Below are 20,368 nucleotides of genomic sequence, written 5' to 3'. Positions count from 1 at the left end.
CCAAAGACAAATGAAATGAATGAATTGTGAGATGTGAATATGAGTGAAATGGTTGTAAAGTGTGCAAATGTATGCTAGCCTTGCATTGGTTGCAGGCCTGGCCCAACACCCATTGCACCTTGCATCCCCATTCGATTTATCATTCCTTGTTCATCATATGGAATCATAGACCCGTCTGCAAATTGCTCCCAAAGCGCCCCATCTGGCCCAGTGACAATCTGCGACCCACCGCCAACCATTCCTGTCCATCCTCCTGTTCCATAGCCTCCATACACGCCTGGATCATCCACTCCACCGCTCACCAGCCCCATCCCATACATTCCTTGCTGCATGCCTTGCTGTTGGCCCATGCCATTGGCTCCCCACGAGTTCATGTTCATGCCTCCCATTGGCATCTGCTGCATCCCGGCCATCCCATTCATCTGCCCCATCTGCATTTGAGGCATTCCTTGCATTCCCATTCCCATACCCATGTTCATTCCCATTCCCATTCCTGGATACATTCCTTGCCCCATTCCTGGATATGCTCCAGTGTACATGCCCGGATACATTCCTGGGAACATTCCAGAATACATTCCAGGATACATGCCCCACAACTGACCAAGTGCTTCTGGATTCATCATTTCTCCTCCTTCTGCAGCCCTGTCAACTCCTGCTTTTTCCATCGCTGCCAAGAGTTGATCTTCTTGTTGCCTGCGCTGTATTTCTTGTTGAATGTGAGTTCCTAAAGCGCTATCTGATTTCTGTAAATGAGCAATGAAAAATAGCTGAAGCGCATTTGAAATGACAAGTGAGCTATCAGGCTGATGAATGAGGAATCGAAGGAGATAGGAAGCTTCTCTGAGGAGGTATTTGTGCTCTGCAAGATGCTCAATCATCTCGTCGTCTCCATAGTCGTATTGCGCCATCCATTCGGCTTCACGGTCGAACTGGATGCGCATCGTAGCCACAACATTTTCAGCAGTTGCTTTGAGAGCTGCAGAGGAAGAAGAATCGTCTTTGTCTTCGCACAACTCCACAGTTGAAGAGATGAGTGATAGAATTCGTCTGTTTCCAAAGTTCAGAGGAGCAAATGGCGTGATGTACACATCTTTCCACTGAAGCTCCTCTCGGTTGATTTCTGGAATCAAACTATTCAGCAAGCTCGTTTGGTTATTCAGGTTGGTGAAATAGCCTCTAAGTGGTACCAAAAGAAACAATACAACAACGAAAAACACACTGAAATCGATAATGGTGATGTTGATGTTCTGATGCTTTGCCTGCTCCACAAACGAATTGGCATGTTGAAACAGCGTGTTGGAATAGCGAATGCTTCCTGTATACAAATCATTGTTTCCGATAGAGAAAAGTCGTAGGAAATGAGGAGATGAAGGACTTACAAGAGCAATAGGAAGACGAGAAATATGAAGCACATCCGACAAGAATATTTGGAAAAGAGCATCAAGACCTGAAAATGAATGTGTTAGGAGGTAGTTTCGAGAGCTGTCGGGCGGGCATTCAGAGTTGTCAGTTCGTAAACATGTTGCCTGATCAAACATAACCTTATCCAACTCAGAATTTGTACCTTCAAGTTGTGTTGTAACCAATTTATCTAATATGGTATCATTGCTGTCTGAATACAATGAGTTTCCATATCGCAGATGGACATCGATTTTGTTGAAGAACTCGCGACTTTCAGAAAGAAGTGTCTGAATGTCTAGAGGATTGTTCATTGCGTGTATAAGATCCCTAAACACAGGAGATGTTGCACTTTCGTCAACCATGTTTGTAAGAGGCATAAATGTGTTGTTGTGCACAAGTTGGATAGAGAAATACTGCATTTGTAACAATTGTGCAGTTCGGATTGACGACAAAATCATCTGATTCGCTAAAACATTCGTCTGCTGCAATGAAGTGAACGCCAGATACATTGTGGAGAAGCCAAGTGCAAAGATGGCTGCGATCGCAAATGAAACACGCCCAACAACCCATGCATTCACGACTGATGGAAACTTCAGTGATTTATTCTGTACCTCAGCCACTGCATGCTTCACGTTTCTCGACCATTCTTTGAATTCTCTTTCGCTTCGGACGTGCGGATTCAGCTCAGCCACATCAAAATGAGCTGCCCCAGCGCCTGAAGGCGACGGCGGTGTTGGCGGAACATCGAGTGAATAAAGACGTGCTGTTTGCCCACCGTCAATAGATGTGACTGTTCTTCCTGTCTTCCCACCATCGTTTGATCCCTCGTCATTATCAGCATCGTTGTCATTATCATTTTCATTGTCTCCTCCATTGTTGTCTTCGTTGTTTTCATTCATCTCTTCCATCTCAATCGTTTTCCCATTTCCTGCTCCTTTTTTGTCTCTCACCAGATTCAGATCCAGCGATGGTGGACGAGTTCCCTTTCTCGAACTGCTGTTTGTTGATTGTGAGTCTTGTTTTTCCAATGGCGGTGGCTGATTCTGTTGGAATTGCTGTGAATTTTGAGATTTCTGCTGTTGCTGAGTGTTGGTTGGTGTTCCACCCATCTGAAATCCAGTCAGTCTAATTGATTGAGACTGGATTTGCCCATCTCCCCCGACTCTCACAGGCGGGCCAGGCTGTGAAGATGATGAAATGCTTGTTTGCTGGAACTGAGGTGTGGAAAAGTATGTTGACTGGGTCATTTGTGGATTCTGCTGAGGAGTTTGCATCATCGTTGGCAGCACTTGTAGGTTGCCTGATCCAAACTGCGGCTGCTGTTGTTGCTCTTGCTTTTGCAATGCTTGCCTCTGCGGATAATTCATCTGCCCATTGTCATTCTCTGTTCTATTTCCCTGGAAGGATTTCTGCTGCTCAGAATCTGGCTGCTGTTGAGCTGCAAGTCCGCCTGAGGCAGTTGAATCAGACGGATGCAAAGTGGACGAAGCTTGTGTTGCATTCAGCCCGTCAGAAGAATGCTGTGCCTGCAGTCTTCTCGACATGTTGTTCTCGAGATCCAACGGAATATCATCCAGAAAGCTGTGGTGGATAATCTGGCTCTCAACAGAATCGTCTGAATCTGAGTCAGACTGTCCTTCATCGCTGTCTGCAGAAATATCCATTTTCCTCCTTCCGCGCACATTCTCTGACACTTCATCGCTTTCGCTGTCTGCATCACTCCCACTTCCGAATGCCTGCCCATATCGCTCGTCAGGCGACATAACAGGACTCACATCGCCAGACGTCTTTTTGTTCCTCACCTGCCCCAGAAGCGACGACAGGGCATTTCCAACCTGTGCTTTCACTCTTGCCTCGCGCGTGGATTCCTCTCCGTCTCTCTGCTCTCTCGGAGACTCAGCTCGCTTGGTCATTAAAAAGGGATCGCCACCAGCTCCGGCTGCTCCAAATGCGCCAACTAAATTTGATCCAAGCAGCTTTGTTCCGGCAGAGTCCTGCAGACGAGACAGAATTGAAGAGATGGACGATTTTGGCACCATCGAAAGCATCAGAAGAGATGCTTTGCCACGCACAGTTGACTCCTTGATGGTTCTCCAGACATAAAACAGCAACAATGCAATGGAAACTAAGATCAGCACCACAAGAATGATCACAATTGTCACAGCAGATAACGTGATGGATGATGATAAGCTTTTGCTCTGTTCAACAAGAATAGACTTCAGCCTTTCAGTGACAAAGCCAGGTGCATTGATCATAATCATCAGAGAGGCAGTGGATGCAGCGTCAGTCACTGGCACAGTTCCGACGATGGCTTCAGAGCGGAGACTCTGCGAAATGGCGTTGATGACACTTTGAATGGAGCTCTCTCTCATCAACATTTGAGTCACATTCGCATTCTCCACGTTGCAGTAGACATAAGACATCCGCTTCTCAAAGTGAGTCAGCATCACGCTGTCCATGGCGAGGTTGTACATAATCGAAGAGATGTTGTTCACCACATCAATTGACTCTGCGTAGATTGCCTGAAGTGTTGGATAGTATGGTGCCTCTGGTGAAGGAGGAAGGGGAACGCTGTTGCGCTGGTGGCAGACAATCACACGCGCCAGAACAACTAATCGTGCCATCAGCGTCATCGTCTTTCCAACATCGTTGAATCTCTCAATCTGCCCAAGGACAGATGATGAGAAGGAGGAGGAAATGAAGTAAGACGCCAAGAACCCACCGCCAACAAGAATAAAAATGAGCAGAAGTAACAGAAGATATGTGTTTGTGGATGATCGTGTCTTTCCAGTAAGCTCCATTCCAACAAGCGCGGCTGCCTGCTTCTTCTTCTTCCTCTTTGCTCTTTTCCGCTTCCTCATCTTTTGGATTCTCTCTTTTGTCTTTTCTTTCTCCAGTTCCTGTGCTCGCTTCTGTATTTCAGCCATTTGCATTTCTTCGTCATTATACGCAGTTTCCAGCGGCACTCCAGAAACAGGCCCTGTATCTTCTGCTTTTGCCTTCTTCTCGTCTGCATTCGAAGTGTGCTGGCGAGAAAGGCCCGGCCCGCCAGACGTCGACAGATCTGAACGCGAATTCACGTTTCCTGAGCTCACATCAATTCCGCCAATTGTCAGCCCTTTTCGTTCTTTCTCCTCTTCTTCCATCTCTTCAGCCCTCGACAGAATATTCTCTGCCGTCTCGTCGTCTCGAAAGACTTCATACAGCAGGTTTCCGTAGTTGTACAACACCTTCGACGAATTTGGGTATTCAATCAGAAGCCGCTCATATCTGTTTCTCGCCTCCTTCTGCGCAGAGTCGATTCTCTGAAGCAGCGGATTCACTCTCGAAAAATCTGGTTGTGGGCGCTGGAGATTCTCCCAGAACTCTCTCAGGGCCTGTTTGGCTTGTGTGTGGTAGTCGATGGCGATGGGAAGGTTCTCGTTGAGCTGCTGCATGGAGATGGCTGTCATGTACTCATCGCCTGAGGCAGTGTCTGCAGACCATTCGCGCGAGGCGACGAATATCACAAAGCGGGACAGCTGCTCTGGATGGTGCTGCCTCGCAGACTTCACCAGCGCCAGTGCTTTTTTGTTGTCCTTCATCAGATAGTGAGAGTATGTGGCATACTGCAAGTAGTACGGGGCATCTTCATTGAAACGTTGGAGGCCGATGTGGTAGATAGCATCGACATAAGCCAGATAGCGCTTTGTCCGGAACTCCTTCTCATACACAAAGCGGATGCCTGGCTCAACATCGTGCGCCTTTCGGATTTTGGGGATGTGCGGATAGCTGAATGGACTGTTTGGAGGAGGAAGAACATCGACTGTGCATTGAATGAAATCGTCATTTTTTTGTTGAAGTTAACAAATATTGAAAAAAAAAACATAATCAGTTCATTCATGGAAAACAAAATAAAATTTCATTAATTGAAGGGGAAAGGAATTTGTTATATCATACAAATAATTTAATAATTTTGGAAAAAAAAGTATTATTCAATGCAAAGGCACACTTTCAGTTGGAATTCGAGTAGGATCGCTTTGAACTTGGAACTTCCCTTTGTTTGAAGCATTTGAAGCTGCAGTTGCGTTAAGTGAGCTCATATGAACCATCTCAATCGACTCTGGATCATCAGTGTATCCCTCGTCTCTCAGCTTCTTTTTCCTTTGTCGTTCGTTCTCTCTGATTTTGTTCGATGCCTCGACCAGCTTCTTCTCCTCTGACACGATTGCCATGTCGTTTGGCACCTCAATCTTCCCCAGAAGCGTTGGGCGGCGTGCGGGCTTTGTGAAGATGGCGGGGTCTTTGTCAGTCACAGGGCGGATGTGTGCTGGGTTGTATGGATCGATGTACATCTCTCCGCCGGGGTGTATCCACATCATCTTCTGCCACGAGATCGAGAAAAACTTGACATACAGAAACGGAATCGCTATCATCCCCAGAAACAGGAAGAAGAACACAAGCACATTCGCAACAATCGTGTTTCCGGTGAATGTTGCTGAAAAAAAGAAAGAAAGAAAGAAGAAACATCAAAAGCAAGAATTTTTTCCGTCGTAATTATTTAACAATTGAATGGTGGTAAAAAATTTCACGATGAGAAATTGAGGGAAATTGTGTGTTTTTGGAATGAAAAAATAAAAAACATATAAATCTTTTGAATATTTGAAGAATATGCATACCAATAAAACCAATGAACAAAATCCAAGCTTGCTCTGTTACAAAGACAAGAAAGAGAATATTGCCGCTTTTATGAAAATATGGCTGTTTCGAAAGGGAATTGCATATTATGAAAATGTTTGACGGTTTGTAACAAAGAAAATATAACATAGATGCATTATATGCCCCAAATAAAATAATTTTTTGAGTTTAATAGAAAGAACATTAATTCGATTTATTTATGAATAACAATCATTTATTATCGAATTATAAATAAAGAAAGAATAAACCTTAACTGTATAGCAATCAAAAGCCAAGTATCCGAAGTAAATTGTCACTGTCATGTACCTCCAAAATGTGTAATATGAAATGATAAATGTTGTGACAACATGACAAATATCAAGAGAAGCCTGAATCCCCAAAAAAAGAAATAAGTGAAAAAAATAAATAAATTTTCCAAAATATGTGAAACAATACGAAATGATTCGCAAATCTCAAACCTCCCACCTGGCCCATGCACCTGGCTCTCTCGAAAAAATTCCACCTCCTTTTGGATTTGATGGACAGCAGAAGTACAGAAGTATAAACTGTACAAGAAATATCGATACAATTATCAATATTGACACTGCAAATAAAACAATATGTTGTACGCTCCTGTTGTAACATTTACATTTTTCAAAAAAAAAATTATGAATGAATATTAAATATAATTATTCAGAAAATAAACATCAAACCATGCTTGGATTTCTGGAAGCAACGTCAGAAAAATGGGTCCTGTTTCTTCTGGCTGAGAATAGTCATAAACAAAAGGAATGCACAACCAGCACATTGATGGAGTGATCCTGTAGAAAATTAGAAATTATGAAGAATAATTTATACAAATGCTTCAAATAAGTACATGTTTGCAAACAAAATTTTCAAGTATATTTTAACGTAAAGGCGGTAATATTGAACAAGCCATCTCATGGATTTTTGCAGTTTCTACAAAATCAAAAAATGAATAAAACATATAAAGTGTTGATTCAAACCTTGTAAAATTTCGACACAATTAAAAGTCCTATTATTACAAGAAGCAGCATAAATATGGCCACTCCATAGCACACATAAAAAGCTGTTGTATTTATTGCTCCAATGATGCTCAAATTAATACAAGAAGCAATCTATTGAGAAAATATGATAATTAGTGAATAGAAAAGAGTAAATTCCTTTGAAATATTAATTTCTCATACTGTTCTAACAACATCAGGAAAGTTTATAGGATTAAACATTATGGATGTTGCAACAAATTCCAAAAATTGATATCCCCATAAAAATGCATCCAGCTTTGAACTTGGCTTTTTTTCCTAAAAATTATTTTGAATTCATGTGCAAAAAATTAGATGGAATAGCGGCAAGTATATAGATAAATGAAATCGAATTAAAGAATTCAATAAATGCAAAAATCGAAAAAAAGAAAAATTACCTGTACAGCAAGAGGATACAACAAATTAAAAACAAATTCATCTGTATCAGAAATTTTATCTAAAGAGCCTCCTTCAGCAGCAGTTGTAGCTTCTCCTGCTCCAGCAGCTGCATCAGGATGGTCTGGCAAAGACATTTCTGGTTTGATAAATTTTTTAATAAGGTACCATTGATCCAAATTATTAAAGAACATGTCTGGGTCGTATTTAGATGCTCTTCAAGAAGCATTAATACCTGCATTACTATGCTCTTTAGCTGGATGGATTATTGGAACAACTGACACTATTTTACCCCAGCATGTTGATGGAATTAATCGATACACTTTAATGATTTCCTTACCAATGGTAGCCACTTCTATTCTAACAAGGTATGCTCTTCTTTTAATAAGTTATTTAACAATTTTTAGATCTTTTTTTGATGGCTCTGAACTGTTGTTTATCATTCCTTTTATTGTTCATAAAACTCTAATGATGATTATTTGTGCTATACCTGCTTTATTTACCAAAAAAATGACATTAGATTTATACAACATTTTACAACTTAATGCGAATTATTCTAATAACATTGTTTATGGAATGTGTGCATTTTTTAAGATATTTAATAATATTTCATTTTTTTTTTTTTGAAATAACAATCAAGAGCGTTTCTTGTCACGACGTATCCTGAATACAATATGGGACTTCTATGTGTTTTATCTGCAATTCCAGATTCAGTTTATCTCCTACCATTTTCATTGTTTTTGTTTGAATACACCAAACTAAAGAAGAAAGTCATGGAAACGAATTCGAATTTTCATTTTACCGTAAAGGATAGTTTAAAGTTGGTTCCAAAAGTTATATTCCGAGTTGCAACAAACGTTCTTGTGTGGGCAATCATTCTCGGATTTATTTTAAATTTTGCACGAATAAAGAAACCCTTATGGCTTGACACGTTTATAACCCAAACAAGTTCAAGTAATATTTCTGTTGTAATGTTCAATATTGGACTTTTTAGGTATGCTTTTTTCTCTAATTTCTGTTGTTAGTTTCTTTATTATGTTAATCCTTCCATTTAAATGTTTGTTAGTGCTCATGCCCCTGCTTTGAAAATAAATTGGAAAGCAATAAAACTTTGGTTCAAGTCCAAAAAGCGAAGCAGAAAAGGAAGTGATGAAGAGAAAGCCAATTTAACTGAAATGGGTGAAGATTTTGATTCTGTTGAGATCAGTCCGTCTGTCAATTCGGACGAAAGCGATTCTTCTGTTTCTTCTTCATCTTTGTCTTCTGTAATAACACAACGTGCATCGTCTCCTTCAATAAAGTCTTCTTCTGCTGAGCCTTCGCAATCTGAATCATCATCTTCTTCAGTGAGGACTAACCCTGAACACCCTCCCCGGCATTCATCAGCAGCGTCTTCTTCATCAAACCAAAATAATGCTCGTCCAAAATTAAACATTCCACTTGTTTTTATTCTTGCCTTTATTCGATATCTGCTCTCCCCCGCTGTGATGCTGGCCGTTTTGTATATCCCTTGCTTTTCTTCGACTTCGTCGTCTCCTTTTTCCCTGCGCCCTGATCAACAACATGCAGCTGTCCTTATCAATGCACTTCCGCTGGCTGTGATGGTGTTTTCGCTTTCAAAGGAATTTAACGTGTATTCTGGTGAAATTGTTACCACAATTGTCATTCAACTGTTTTTGTTAATATTTCCGTTTTTCGTTTTGTGGTCTGTGATCATGAACAAATTGTTCCCACTGCCAGTTTAGAAGCGAAAATAAATATTTATCTTCATTTCACTGTTTGTGATTTTGTTTTTGATTTAAAATTAGAAATGGTTATTGTAGTAGTTATATGTTACGTTGTATTGCAAAATATTCGGAGTGAATGTTTTGCAATATTTTTTAGCATCACCTCAATCTTTATTTTCTTAGTATTCACATCTTCATTTTTTTTCAATTCAGTTTATCCTTTCCACTTTGAAGAACTAAATATGTATTGTATATGACGTTTTACTGTTTTTTATGAAAATATTATGCATTTACGCTTTAGCTCGAGTTAAAAAAGATTTATGAAGAAATGGGACAAGATTTTTTGCTTTATGAATTTTGTTCCATTCTTCTCTAACAAATATTTTTCTCAGTTTTAGAATTTTTCTGTATTTTTTTGACATAGGAATGCAAGATTTCTCATGATAAGGTTGTGGAAAAAGTTTGGAACAAATAGTCGTTATTTCATACATGAAAAAATATTGCCCCAAATCAGCATTTAAAGATATTCCCATTATAAAATTCTACATCTATTAATTAGCACTTTAATTTATCGGCACAAATAATAAATGCTATGAGTAAAGTTTGGTTGGATTTGTCAAGTTGAATTTGATTGTATTACTTTCTTTACTTTATGATTTGTTGACTTTTTTACCTTTTTATATGAAAATGAAACAGAGTGAGAAATTACGCCCCATTGATCAGAATCTTGATATACCAATTGATAAAAATTGTGAAGCAAAAGGGAGATTTTCTGAATTTGATTGTAATATTATTTCACAGGCACTACAAAATTCAATTTCATCAAATTCAAAATCATATGATAAATATATCCAAACTGAAAAAGCCTCGGAAATGTCTTCCAGGTTGCCCATGAAAATATCTCATACTTGTTGTTCTGAATCTTCAAAGCCTTTTACTCTTTCTACGTCATCAATAAATGAGAAATCAATGTTCACAATCATTTCTCAATTTTTGGAAAGATCTTCTTCATCAAAGGATAGAACGTCTTTAGATCATAATGTTAAAGTTAAATGCTACGAGCGTAAAGTATTGGATAATTATCTTAATTCTTCAAATCCATCATTTTTTTCTCAAACGAATTTTGGATTATCTCCAATGAAACTTGATTCAATCACATCAGAAAAATGTTCAAAAGGAGTGAAAGGAATTTATCCTGCTATAGACAAAAAATCTGAAAATAATTTGCAGTTGAAGTCAAGTTCGGTTTTACAAAGAGGCATGAATGAATTAAGAGAGAAAAAAAAGGAAGATCAAGTTGAAGTAAATGATTCTATGAAGAAAACAATTGATGAAAGATTTAATAAAAAGAAAGACTTACACAAGAAGGATTTGGAATTGAATTGGCAAAAGGAAGATATGCTTTTATTGGATATGCACCCAGAAGGATCAGCAGTGGCAGCAGCTAGTGTGAAAGACGAGCAAACGAATGTCGAAATCACCAGAGAAATGAGCAAAAAACGAAAAGAAGCTATAAGATCACAAATAAATGAAGCCAAGAAGCATTTAAAGATGTTTGGGGAATGGGTTAGAAAAAGTTGGATTGTGGATGAAGAAGAGAAAAGCATGTGGGATGAAGCGGAATCTAAGATCAATGAAAAAATGCAACTTGAAATTGAAGATTTGGAAACAATTGAAGAATTGAAAAATAAGTTAAAGGATGCAGACGAGCTAAAGGTTAGTATTGAAGATAGGGAAAACATCAAAAAAGCAATAGAAAAGAATGTTGAAAAACAAAAGAGGCTTCAAGATGCGCAAAGAACGTATGAACAAAGAGAGATAGAAAAAATAAAGCGCTTCTATCCTATCTTGGAAGAAAATAAAATAAGTGATTTGAAAGCAAAGATTGAGACTCGGAATTCCACAGAAAATGAAGAAGGCAACACTGAAATAAAGGAAGGTCAAGATAATTTTTCAATGAATCGCAAAGATTCCTTTGCTCGTGAAGCGAATAATGCATATGATGATGTGGCTGAGAACTTTGAGCCGCATTTTCAACAGCATTGTTTTGCAAGTATCGATACTGCTTCTGAGGCACAGAAGGACTTCGCTGAAATTAGTCATATCGAAAATAAATGTTATTTCCATCCTACAATTGCTGTTTCGCCTGCTGAAGTAGAGTATTATGACCGAGGCAAAGAGATAAGCAAACTCGTGTTTAGAAACAGATATTATCCAGAGCATTCTTCTTTTTCAATTGAGTTCAGATTGCCTCGCAATACCACAAAATCAAATTTATGTGCTCAAAAATTGCAAATGAACAAGTATTCTTCAACTTTAATCAGTTCTTTGCATAAGCCATTTTGTTTTTATCAAGCAAGAGATCAACATAAGGTCAGTGAAGACTTTAGAAATGAATTAGTGTTAGAAAAGCGATTGGAATCAAATAGCTTTCCATCAAATGATTACAAATGTTTGTGCTGCAAATCTGATATGAAACGTCTGTATTTTGATTACATGATCGACTATCTGCAATTTCCAGCGAACGACATTGAGAAAGAAGATAAAGAAAACCCAGAAAATGTAATTGATACAGATGGAGTAAATTCAATATGTTCTACATTTTTGGAACGAGTGATTATAGATGATTTAGAGCAAATTTATATGCTCGATGAAATGCCAAGTTGTTTGAAAAAACGATCAAAAAGGGTACAAAACTTGATGAATATGAAATATTTTGTAGAAATGCAAAAAGAAGAAATTTCAGATATTATTTCAATTCTTCCATTTGGAAACAGCAATTTGCACTCAACATCCAAAGCATTTAAAAAAGACTATTTGCAAGTTATAGCATTTAAGCGTTCTCAAATTAGAAGCATTGTATCTTCAAGCTTTAAAGAAGTCTTTAAGAAAAGATTTGTCAAAAAATATGAATACAAGATGCTGCTTTAATTGGGATGAAAACTTAACGTGTTTGTGTAGCATGCTCGTTTGGGGCAAAACATCAGATATGAAAGTATTTTGATAAAAAATTGAAAAATAGAAATTACACAAAATTAAATTATTGTTTGATTACTCATATTCAACTTCTTTTTCTCAAATCTTTCTTCGAAAATAATATCTTCTAATTTTTGAATCAAATCATATAATTTAACACAAAAAATTATTTTGAATTTTTTTTTTTTTTTGATTTTTTTAAATATACTTAAAAATTATTCAAAATGAGAATTTTGGGCAAGATGCTGCTTTAAAGGTTCCCGATTTTTTCGTGAAATTCATGTATAAATATCTGAAAAATGCAATGTTAAGATATTATGAATGCATTTGGAAAATAATAACCAATTGATCAAAACAAAAATGATTGAATGGTTTTTTTTATTCTAATCTTGAGTTTTTACGAGACTTTTTTCAAACTTCATTTTAATACTTAAATTGAGATATTTTCAACCCTAACAATTGCAAATGGCAATAATATACAAGTTTAAAAACCTAAAAATGTCTTTTAAAAGTTATTTAATTTATTTCACACAAAAATAAATAAAAAATTCAATTAAGGGACAGTAATTTTTGAAAACGAAAACCCTAAAAAAGAAAATTGATAAATTAAACAAATAATCAACACCAAAGAGTGTTGATGAAAGATCACTTGAAAACATTTAGCCTTATCATAAAGCTCATTTTTAATTTTTAGGGTTCCCTTTAAGAAGCCTTATGCCAAATTTTGGCATTCAGAATAAACAATATGAAAATGAACAATAAATTTTTATCAAATGAAATTCTTGTTTTTGTATTCGAATATATAATAATTTTAAACCTGACTAATTTTTTTCGCTATCTTTCGAATTTATGTTATTTCAGATTCTTACAAAATGCATCTGCATTTATAATGCATAATAGTTTTCTTTGAATTAAAGTGATCATATTTTTGAGATTATCATTTGTCCGCTTTTAACATATTTGTTGTATTTAATTTTGGGTGATAATTTTTGAAATCATATCTTTTTTCGGAGTGTTTATTTAACAAAGATTGTTTGTTTTTTGAAAGAAAATTTTAATTCAAAAGAGAAAAAGCATGATAATTGTTTTTTTTTAACAAATATTTTAACCGAATAAAAGATTATAATGTCTTCAATAAGCCTTTTCACTTTTCAACGTTCATATGCAAATATTCAAGATTAATTTTTGGACCAAAAATTATTTTTGAAAAAATATGATTTCAAAAATAATCACCCTAATTATTTCTTTCAAAAACATCCAGTCAAAACTGCATATAATTACGTCGAACATAATCACATTCGTTTATTGTCACATTTTTCGATGCTTAGACATTTTTGGCCTTTTTTCGTTCATTTTCCATTGAATATATTCACAAGGCTAAATATATATAATCGTATTTTGAATTATGATGGGTCATGTTTTCAATGAAAAATCGATTTTAAGATGGGATGATATTTATAGCTTTATGAATTTTGTTCCATTCTGAATATTCAAACATATTTCTCATTTTTTTAATTTTTCTATATTTTTTTGACATGGAAATGAAAGACTTATAATGATAAAGTTGAAGAAAAAGTTTGGAGCAAAACATTGAATTTTTCATAAAAGCAAGAATTTTGTCCCAGATCAAAAATTATCATTTTTCGCCTTTTTCAAAAATGTGCTCATATTAGTCTAAAAAATAGTGTATTTGTGATCAAAATTGTTCAAGCAAGTGAAAAAAGTGTATTCTTGTTGAATTTCCAAAAATTTAAAAAAATCGACCCAAAATAAATTATTTCAAAAATTAATTTTAATTTTCTTCTGTGTTAGGCAGCATCGTATATTATCACAATCGGATATTGTCACAAAAAGTTGTGCAAAATCCGAAGTTATTATATCCGATTTAGACTGTATATGGGTGAATTTACCCTTACAGTTCATATTAACAAAAATCTCATCGAGATTAAATATTCGGTCTTAACGAAAACGAAAAAATGATTTAAAAAAGGATCACCCACCTTCAGTTTCATTTTCAAGTTGTGATAAGAATCTTTGAGATTTAACAGAAATATATTCCTTCCCATGAAAATTCAATCGAAAAAAAGCTAAAATTTGACAATGTTATCGTTTCTATTTTTGTGAAATATTGTGGATGGAAACAGAACTTTTTCGAAAATTCGAGTTTTTTTTCGAAAATCAGAAAATCTCACTGTTAGAACTTGTCTAAATATTTTTTGGTGAATAATGTGCATTGTTTTTTCTTCAACAGATGGTTAGCGCTAAAGAGAGTATTTTTTGGGGTTTGTTCAATATACATCAAAAATAATTCTATTTCTAAAAATATTTATTCATATTCGAATAAAAATAATTCAAAATCGAAAATTTTTAATTCGAATTCAGAATTAATAATTCAAATTCGTAATTTATTAATTCATTTTCGAAAAAAATTATTCGATTTCGAAACGAGAATTTTTGTGATTTGTGGAATGAATAACTTATGTTTTGCTGTCAAAATACTCTAGATTTTAATCTCGTGAGCACACTTTGTTCTTTAATATTTAAAAAATTATGCATTTCCTTAAAAAAATGACATTCATTTTGATAGAAAATGTTATAATTTGAAGTTAATTTGAAAAGAAAGCGAATTCATTTTCATTTTAAAAAAATCGAAGTTTTTTAAAAATTCACCAAAGAAATAAAAAAAAAAATCATTGGCAAAAAATTCTTTTATATTGAAATTCAATAAATGTGATTGAAAATTCACTATTTCCTTCAGATAATTCAAAATAATGAATTATTTGCAATCAACTTATCATCAGAGTGATGATTTTTGAAAAAAAACTTTTATCAATAAATTGATTTTATGATTGTTTCAAATTAAAAAACATTTTTCTTGAGTAATTAAATTTGATTGATTAATTAACAACTTGACATTTTCCCAAATCCATCCAAAAAAAAAAAAAAAAAAAAAAAAAAAAAAAAAATTATAATTTTCAGTTAAAAATGAATTTCGAGAATGAATTATTAATTTTCAAAATCGGATTATTCTTTTTCGAAATCGTATTACAGATATCGCAAAAAATACCGAACATCGCACAAAATACCGGACAAGGTCGATTTCACAATAACCATTCAAAGAGAAAATCTGATGATATTCCTCCAAATATATCTTAACGATACAAACTCATTTGGTATGCTGGACATTCATTTTCATGAAGACTGTGCCTTTGAAAAATAAGTTTTTAAATCTCGGAGAAACTCAATATGGCTGATCCTTTTTTAAATCATTATTTTGTTCGAGTTTTGATCAAACTTTTTATCTCAATGGGTTTTTTGAAAAAACACATTTCCTTGAATATATCGACATAAGATGTTTGTATTTTCCGATATTGTTCATTTCAATAAAAATCCCATTGAGATAATAATTTTGATCAAAACTCGAACAAAAGAATGATTTCAAAAAGGATCAGCCAGTTTATTAATTGATATTCAAGAAAAATATTTGATTAGAAATTTTTGTATGAAAAAATATGATTTCAAAAATAATCACCCATATTTTATTTCTCCGAGATTCCAAAATTAATTTTCTCTGAGCACAAATGAGGCTTTTTTGAAAGTTTTGTGTATCAAATATGTTTGTATTGATGAGGTATATTTTGAGGAAAATTGTCAGAATTATTCCTCTTGCAGTTATTGTGAAATCGATCTTGTCCGGTATTTTGTGCGATATCTGTAATAAATTACGAATTTGAATTATTAATTCTGAATTCAAATTATTAATTTTCGATTTTGAATTATTATTTCCGAAATTGAATTATTTTTTTTCGAATATGAATTATTTTTGGTGTATAATTTAGAAGTGAAAAAAAAAATTCCTCCTCCCCCCCCCCCCTCCCCAAAGATGTGGAGAAAATGATTTTTCGAAAAAAATTTTTTTCAAATACATTTTTCATGAAACTTTCTCCCTTGAGTTAAATACTTTGTCTTTCACATACAAATTGTAGTTATTATGAAAAAAAATATTGGATAAAAAGAATGGAGTGAATACTTTTCTGAATGATAATTTTTCATGTGAAAGTGGATTTTTTTCTTTGAGTATCTTTCATCCAATAATCCAAATGAACAGCTTAGTTACACTGAAAGTTTAATAATAAAATTTGCATACTTTTGATACATTTGATGTTTCTTAATAATTCAGAAATTCTTTCTCAATCAATTTGTTTATGTGATGTGTGTCGAAGATGATTTTGTTAAAAAAACAGAAAACTACATATTATTATGAACGAAGAAATATGGAGAAGAATACTTCATAAACCAGTTGCATCGTGCTTGCTGGCGTTGTTAAAAAAACAATAGTGAATATTCTTGAATAAAAAAAAATAAAACCCTGCTTGAAAAAATGTTTCAAAAAACTAATCTAACTGAAAAAATTGAAACAAAAAACTATTACTCAATTCTAAATAGTTCACATGATTAATGCATATTCACAGGACATCCACAAAACAGCTCACATGATCGCGATGAAATGTAATTGCTGGATTGTTACATATGAGCATATCAACAAAATGTTCAAGCAGCCATTCGAACTTTTGCTTTGCTGTAATCTGAAAATCCCAAACGAAAAACTTCATTCAGCTACATGCAATTAATGCTTTGACAATAATTGCACAGACAACACAAACATAATTTGATTGCTCTTTTTTTTTCCTTTCCAATTTCATCTTCTTTCATTGATTTGATCCAGAGCAAGATGCAAGGCGTCGAAGCTCAGAAACATTCACATTCGAATCTCCATCGTATGTGATCGCATCCGAAACGGTGAATGTCACAGCTCCAGCCGGAAAGTGCTCCAACAGCTCCCGCTTCATCCCAATCAGCGTCGGCCTGGCTTTTTTGTCTTCTGAAAGCGCTGCCAGGATCACTTCGTCATACGACGAGCTCGCCTTCGAGCAGTTCGGCCTCTCCCCATTCAGAATCTTCTGCCCCGCCACCACTGCCTCATACTCCCCAAACGGGATCTTCAGCGTCACACACTCCCACAGCATCATCCCAATCGAAAACACAACTGTCTTCTTCGATCCCTGGCTCTTTGTTCCATTCAGCAGCTCTGGCGCTTTCCACCTCATGCACTCGTTCTTGCTGTCTTCCTCATCCTCAAAGGCAGACGAGGGCAGTGAGTCTCTGTCATCATCATCACTTGTTGATGTTACAACAGTTGACGAAGAGATGGAGGATGAATCTGAATCCGATTCTGACGAGCAGTCTGAGTGCATCGCTATTGTGATCACCATGTGCTCAGAGAACAGCACAATGTGTGGACTCAGATTTGTCAGTGACTGAAGCGGCACTTCGCATTCATCAAACGAGTGAAGTGCCCCATTCGCCACCCAGAACAGGATCTGAGCAGCTGTCTGCTCCCTCTCCTTCAATGATCCAATTGCCATCTCCTTTTTCTCATTCTTTCCATGAAGCAGCATAAACAATGAATCCCTCAGATCCACAATCAGCTTCTCATGGGGAGATGAGCAGGCCATTGCATCCACCAAGTTTGACATTGATGAGGTGGTTGGGCATAGATCCTCCCCTCGAACAAAAGTTGAATCAGAATCGGTCGTATCTGTGGATGAAGTGGATGAGATGGATGGTGATGATGTTCGCTTTCTCGAAACATCATCTTCTTCTTCTTCATCTTTCTCCAGAATCCATTGAGGGATCTTGCCTGAATCTCTTCCCAGAATGTATTCAGTAGAGCCACTCTCACTCAATAGGTGCTCTGATGATTCTGAATGCTGCAGACTTTTCGCATACACCCTTTTCTTGATCCTCTCTTCGTTCTTCTTCTCTTCCTCTTTCTCTGCTCTCCTCCACTGCTCTTCTGGTGACATCTCCATCGTCACCATCTCAAATGCCTTCGGATCTTTTCTGATGTTATCATTCACTATTTCTCTCAGATCTTTGTTCTCATCCTTTGCCTTTTTCCATCGAACAATGAATATTATTAATACAATTAACAGTATTACCACGATCACAATACAAACAATCAAAATCCATGAGGTTGTCGTTTTTATGTCCCCTTCAGAAAGATTCTCAGGCACACCTGAATTTTGATCAGTCTTGTTCTTGATAGCAAAAGCGGCTGTTGAGAATGCAACATTCTGATATCCACAAAGAATCGCAGCCAGCACTTCTGTTTCGTCAGAGGCCGATGCAACTGCAGACAGCGGCACTTCCCCAACAACTGCGGCCTCAGGCAAATACCCTTCCGACCTGAACTCGTATTTGTCGATCACATCCACATCCCCAACCCTCGATTTCATCTTGAAGGACAGGTTGCACGGCAGAAGAAGAGCGCCCTTGAAAGTCAGCTTCACTTCGCCTCCCGACTCTTCTGCCAAAACCGAGTGCAACTCTGGAATAAAGAACGGAGACTGCCTTTCTGCTGCAATTCCCGAAAGCTCGCACCCTTCGCTCAGAATCCACATCGATGTGCCTGGGAGCCACCCATCCCCGCCCTTCAAGCTCGCAATCTCCACCACCCCCGATTCTCCACACATCATGTTTCTTCGCACTGACGAGTAATTGCGGATCATCGGGTTGTTCCCGCTGAACTTGCCTTCTGCCACTGAAATGTTCGCTCGAAGCACCGAAACACCCCCGCTTGGCGAGTTCGATATTGTCGAGTCGCTCATGGTGGCTCTGCTGTCTTCGAAGCTCATCAGCGACCCGTTCCATCTGCACACCTCGCATCCCCCTTCCCTTCCCTGTGCCTCTGCTCCACATTCCTCTCGCACGCCTCCTCCTCCTCCTCCTCCGCTGCCTTCGACCAAGCAGTTCTTCATCCAAACCTCTTCGCATCCTGTGAACGATGCAGCACTTCCAAGCCCAGCAGCACCCGAAGAGCACCCAGAAACTGTGCAGTTGGTCATCTCCAGCCGACACCCCCTTGAGCAGCACTCGAAGCACGATGGAGAGTCCAATGAAGTGATGTTCGCCAGTTCAACAAGCGCAAATCCAAATTCTGATGTTGATGAAGATGCGCTGTTTTCTTTCGCACGAGCTGCAGAGGCATCGTTGCCCATCTCAAACAAGCTCCCGCTCTCCACAATGCTGTTCGAGGCACCCAGCTTCTCAACTGACCCGCTTGTCCCCTTCAGCATGAATGCGCTCTTGGCTGTGCTGACTCTTTCCACCTCAACCTCCCGCACCAGCAGCCTTCCCCCTTCCCACCCCATGATTCTCGTGCAGTGCAGGTCCCTCACTTTCGTCTCTTCCACAGACACCTCGCTCCCACACCCGCAAATGAGCACAGGCGACTCTGAAGCACTCCCTGCCTCGCCACAGAACTCGCACAGCACAAACGAGCTGCGCCCCGACACAGCCCTGAACAGCACCCCATGCTGCCAGCTGCAATCAGCAGGCACAACAAAGCACAGCCCTTCAAACGCGGTGTTGCTGCCAACACTCACAATCCACTCGCGCGTCTTGCTCTGCACTGCCCTGAACGCCACCTTCGCCTTCTCCCGCGAAATCGACTTCATCTCCATCCCCCCAATCTCGCACTCCCTCTCGATCTCGCTCTCCTCATCCACCAGCAGCCTCGACCCAAAGTCCATGATCACATGCTCCAGCCCGCACCCCACAGACACACACGGCTCCTCCACCTTCCCGCACTGCCTCCCCTTCGTCCCGTTCTTCTCCTCCGCCGACGACACAACGATCGTGCTCTGCTGGTAGATCGTCACATACTCAATCAGATCCACCGGCACATAGTTCTCCTCATCGATCCCGTAGATCGCATCAAACCGGTTGTACACCTCCGGCCGCAGATCCAGCACAAACTGCGTCTCGTTGATCTGCTCTGCAATCCGCCTGCACTCCACAAATATGTCGCGCCCCTTCCACCCCCCGTTCCCTCTGAACAGGCACCCCTTGAACACAAAGTCCAGCGCCCCCTGCCCCACCGCCTTCAGATACACCCCGCCTCCCCTCCCAGCTGTGGGAGAGCACCCACAGTTCGTGATTTCGCTGTTGTTCATCTCGTACCGGCCGCTCGCCCCCAGCACATACGCCATCACCCCTCCTGCCTCTGACATCTCCGACCGGCACACATCAAATACACTGCTGTTGATCTTCATCGCCAGCACGCTTGCCGATGTGTCTGTGAACACACTCGACCCGTTGTTCGAC

At 37.9% G+C, this 20,368-nt stretch overlaps 5 protein-coding genes across 5 annotated transcripts; 3 read left to right on the top strand and 2 right to left on the bottom strand.

Annotated features, from left to right (window-relative positions):
* Window positions 1–74: 74 nt before the first annotated feature.
* Window positions 75–7,633, bottom strand: MONOS_13504 (uncharacterized protein; the record flags this gene model as incomplete). The annotated part of the gene is made up of 10 exons (XM_067866215.1): window positions 75–5,206; window positions 5,393–5,878; window positions 6,060–6,141; window positions 6,327–6,446; window positions 6,537–6,690; window positions 6,771–6,878; window positions 6,947–7,017; window positions 7,065–7,196; window positions 7,266–7,379; window positions 7,499–7,633. The coding sequence occupies 10 exons, from the start codon at window positions 7,631–7,633 to the stop codon at window positions 75–77; spliced, it is 6,534 nt and encodes a 2,177-aa protein (XP_067721087.1).
* A 331-nt stretch (window positions 7,634–7,964) lies between these two features.
* On the top strand, window positions 7,965–9,485 carry MONOS_13505 (putative Auxin Efflux Carrier (AEC) Family Protein; the record flags this gene model as incomplete). The annotated part of the gene is made up of 3 exons (XM_067866216.1): window positions 7,965–8,074; window positions 8,137–8,490; window positions 8,563–9,485. 3 exons carry the CDS (start codon window positions 7,965–7,967, stop codon window positions 9,239–9,241), a joined length of 1,143 nt encoding a protein of 380 aa, XP_067721086.1. The 3' UTR covers window positions 9,242–9,485.
* A 293-nt stretch (window positions 9,486–9,778) lies between these two features.
* MONOS_13506 (uncharacterized protein) lies at window positions 9,779–12,375 on the top strand. The gene is made up of 2 exons (XM_067866217.1): window positions 9,779–9,824; window positions 9,920–12,375. Exons 1-2 carry the CDS (start codon window positions 9,816–9,818, stop codon window positions 12,152–12,154), a joined length of 2,244 nt encoding a protein of 747 aa, XP_067721085.1. The 5' UTR covers window positions 9,779–9,815; the 3' UTR covers window positions 12,155–12,375.
* A 3,995-nt stretch (window positions 12,376–16,370) lies between these two features.
* Window positions 16,371–19,413, bottom strand: MONOS_16318 (uncharacterized protein; the record flags this gene model as incomplete). Its single annotated transcript, XM_067869232.1, has 1 exon — window positions 16,371–19,413. The coding sequence occupies one exon, from the start codon at window positions 19,411–19,413 to the stop codon at window positions 16,909–16,911; it is 2,505 nt and encodes an 834-aa protein (XP_067721084.1). The 3' UTR covers window positions 16,371–16,908.
* Window positions 19,414–19,480: 67 nt separating this feature from the next.
* Window positions 19,481–19,915, top strand: MONOS_16163 (uncharacterized protein; the record flags this gene model as incomplete). Its single annotated transcript, XM_067869077.1, has 1 exon — window positions 19,481–19,915. One exon carries the CDS (start codon window positions 19,481–19,483, stop codon window positions 19,913–19,915), a length of 435 nt encoding a protein of 144 aa, XP_067721083.1.
* Between the last annotated feature and the right edge of the window lie 453 nt (window positions 19,916–20,368).

This window comes from Monocercomonoides exilis, assembly GCF_001643675.1.
Source record: "Monocercomonoides exilis strain PA203 chromosome Unknown scaffold49-690789, whole genome shotgun sequence".
Taxonomy (NCBI): domain Eukaryota; phylum Preaxostyla; order Oxymonadida; family Polymastigidae; genus Monocercomonoides; species Monocercomonoides exilis.
The sequence above is the reverse complement of the archived record's forward strand: the minus strand, read 5'-3'. Positions and strand labels throughout refer to the sequence as shown.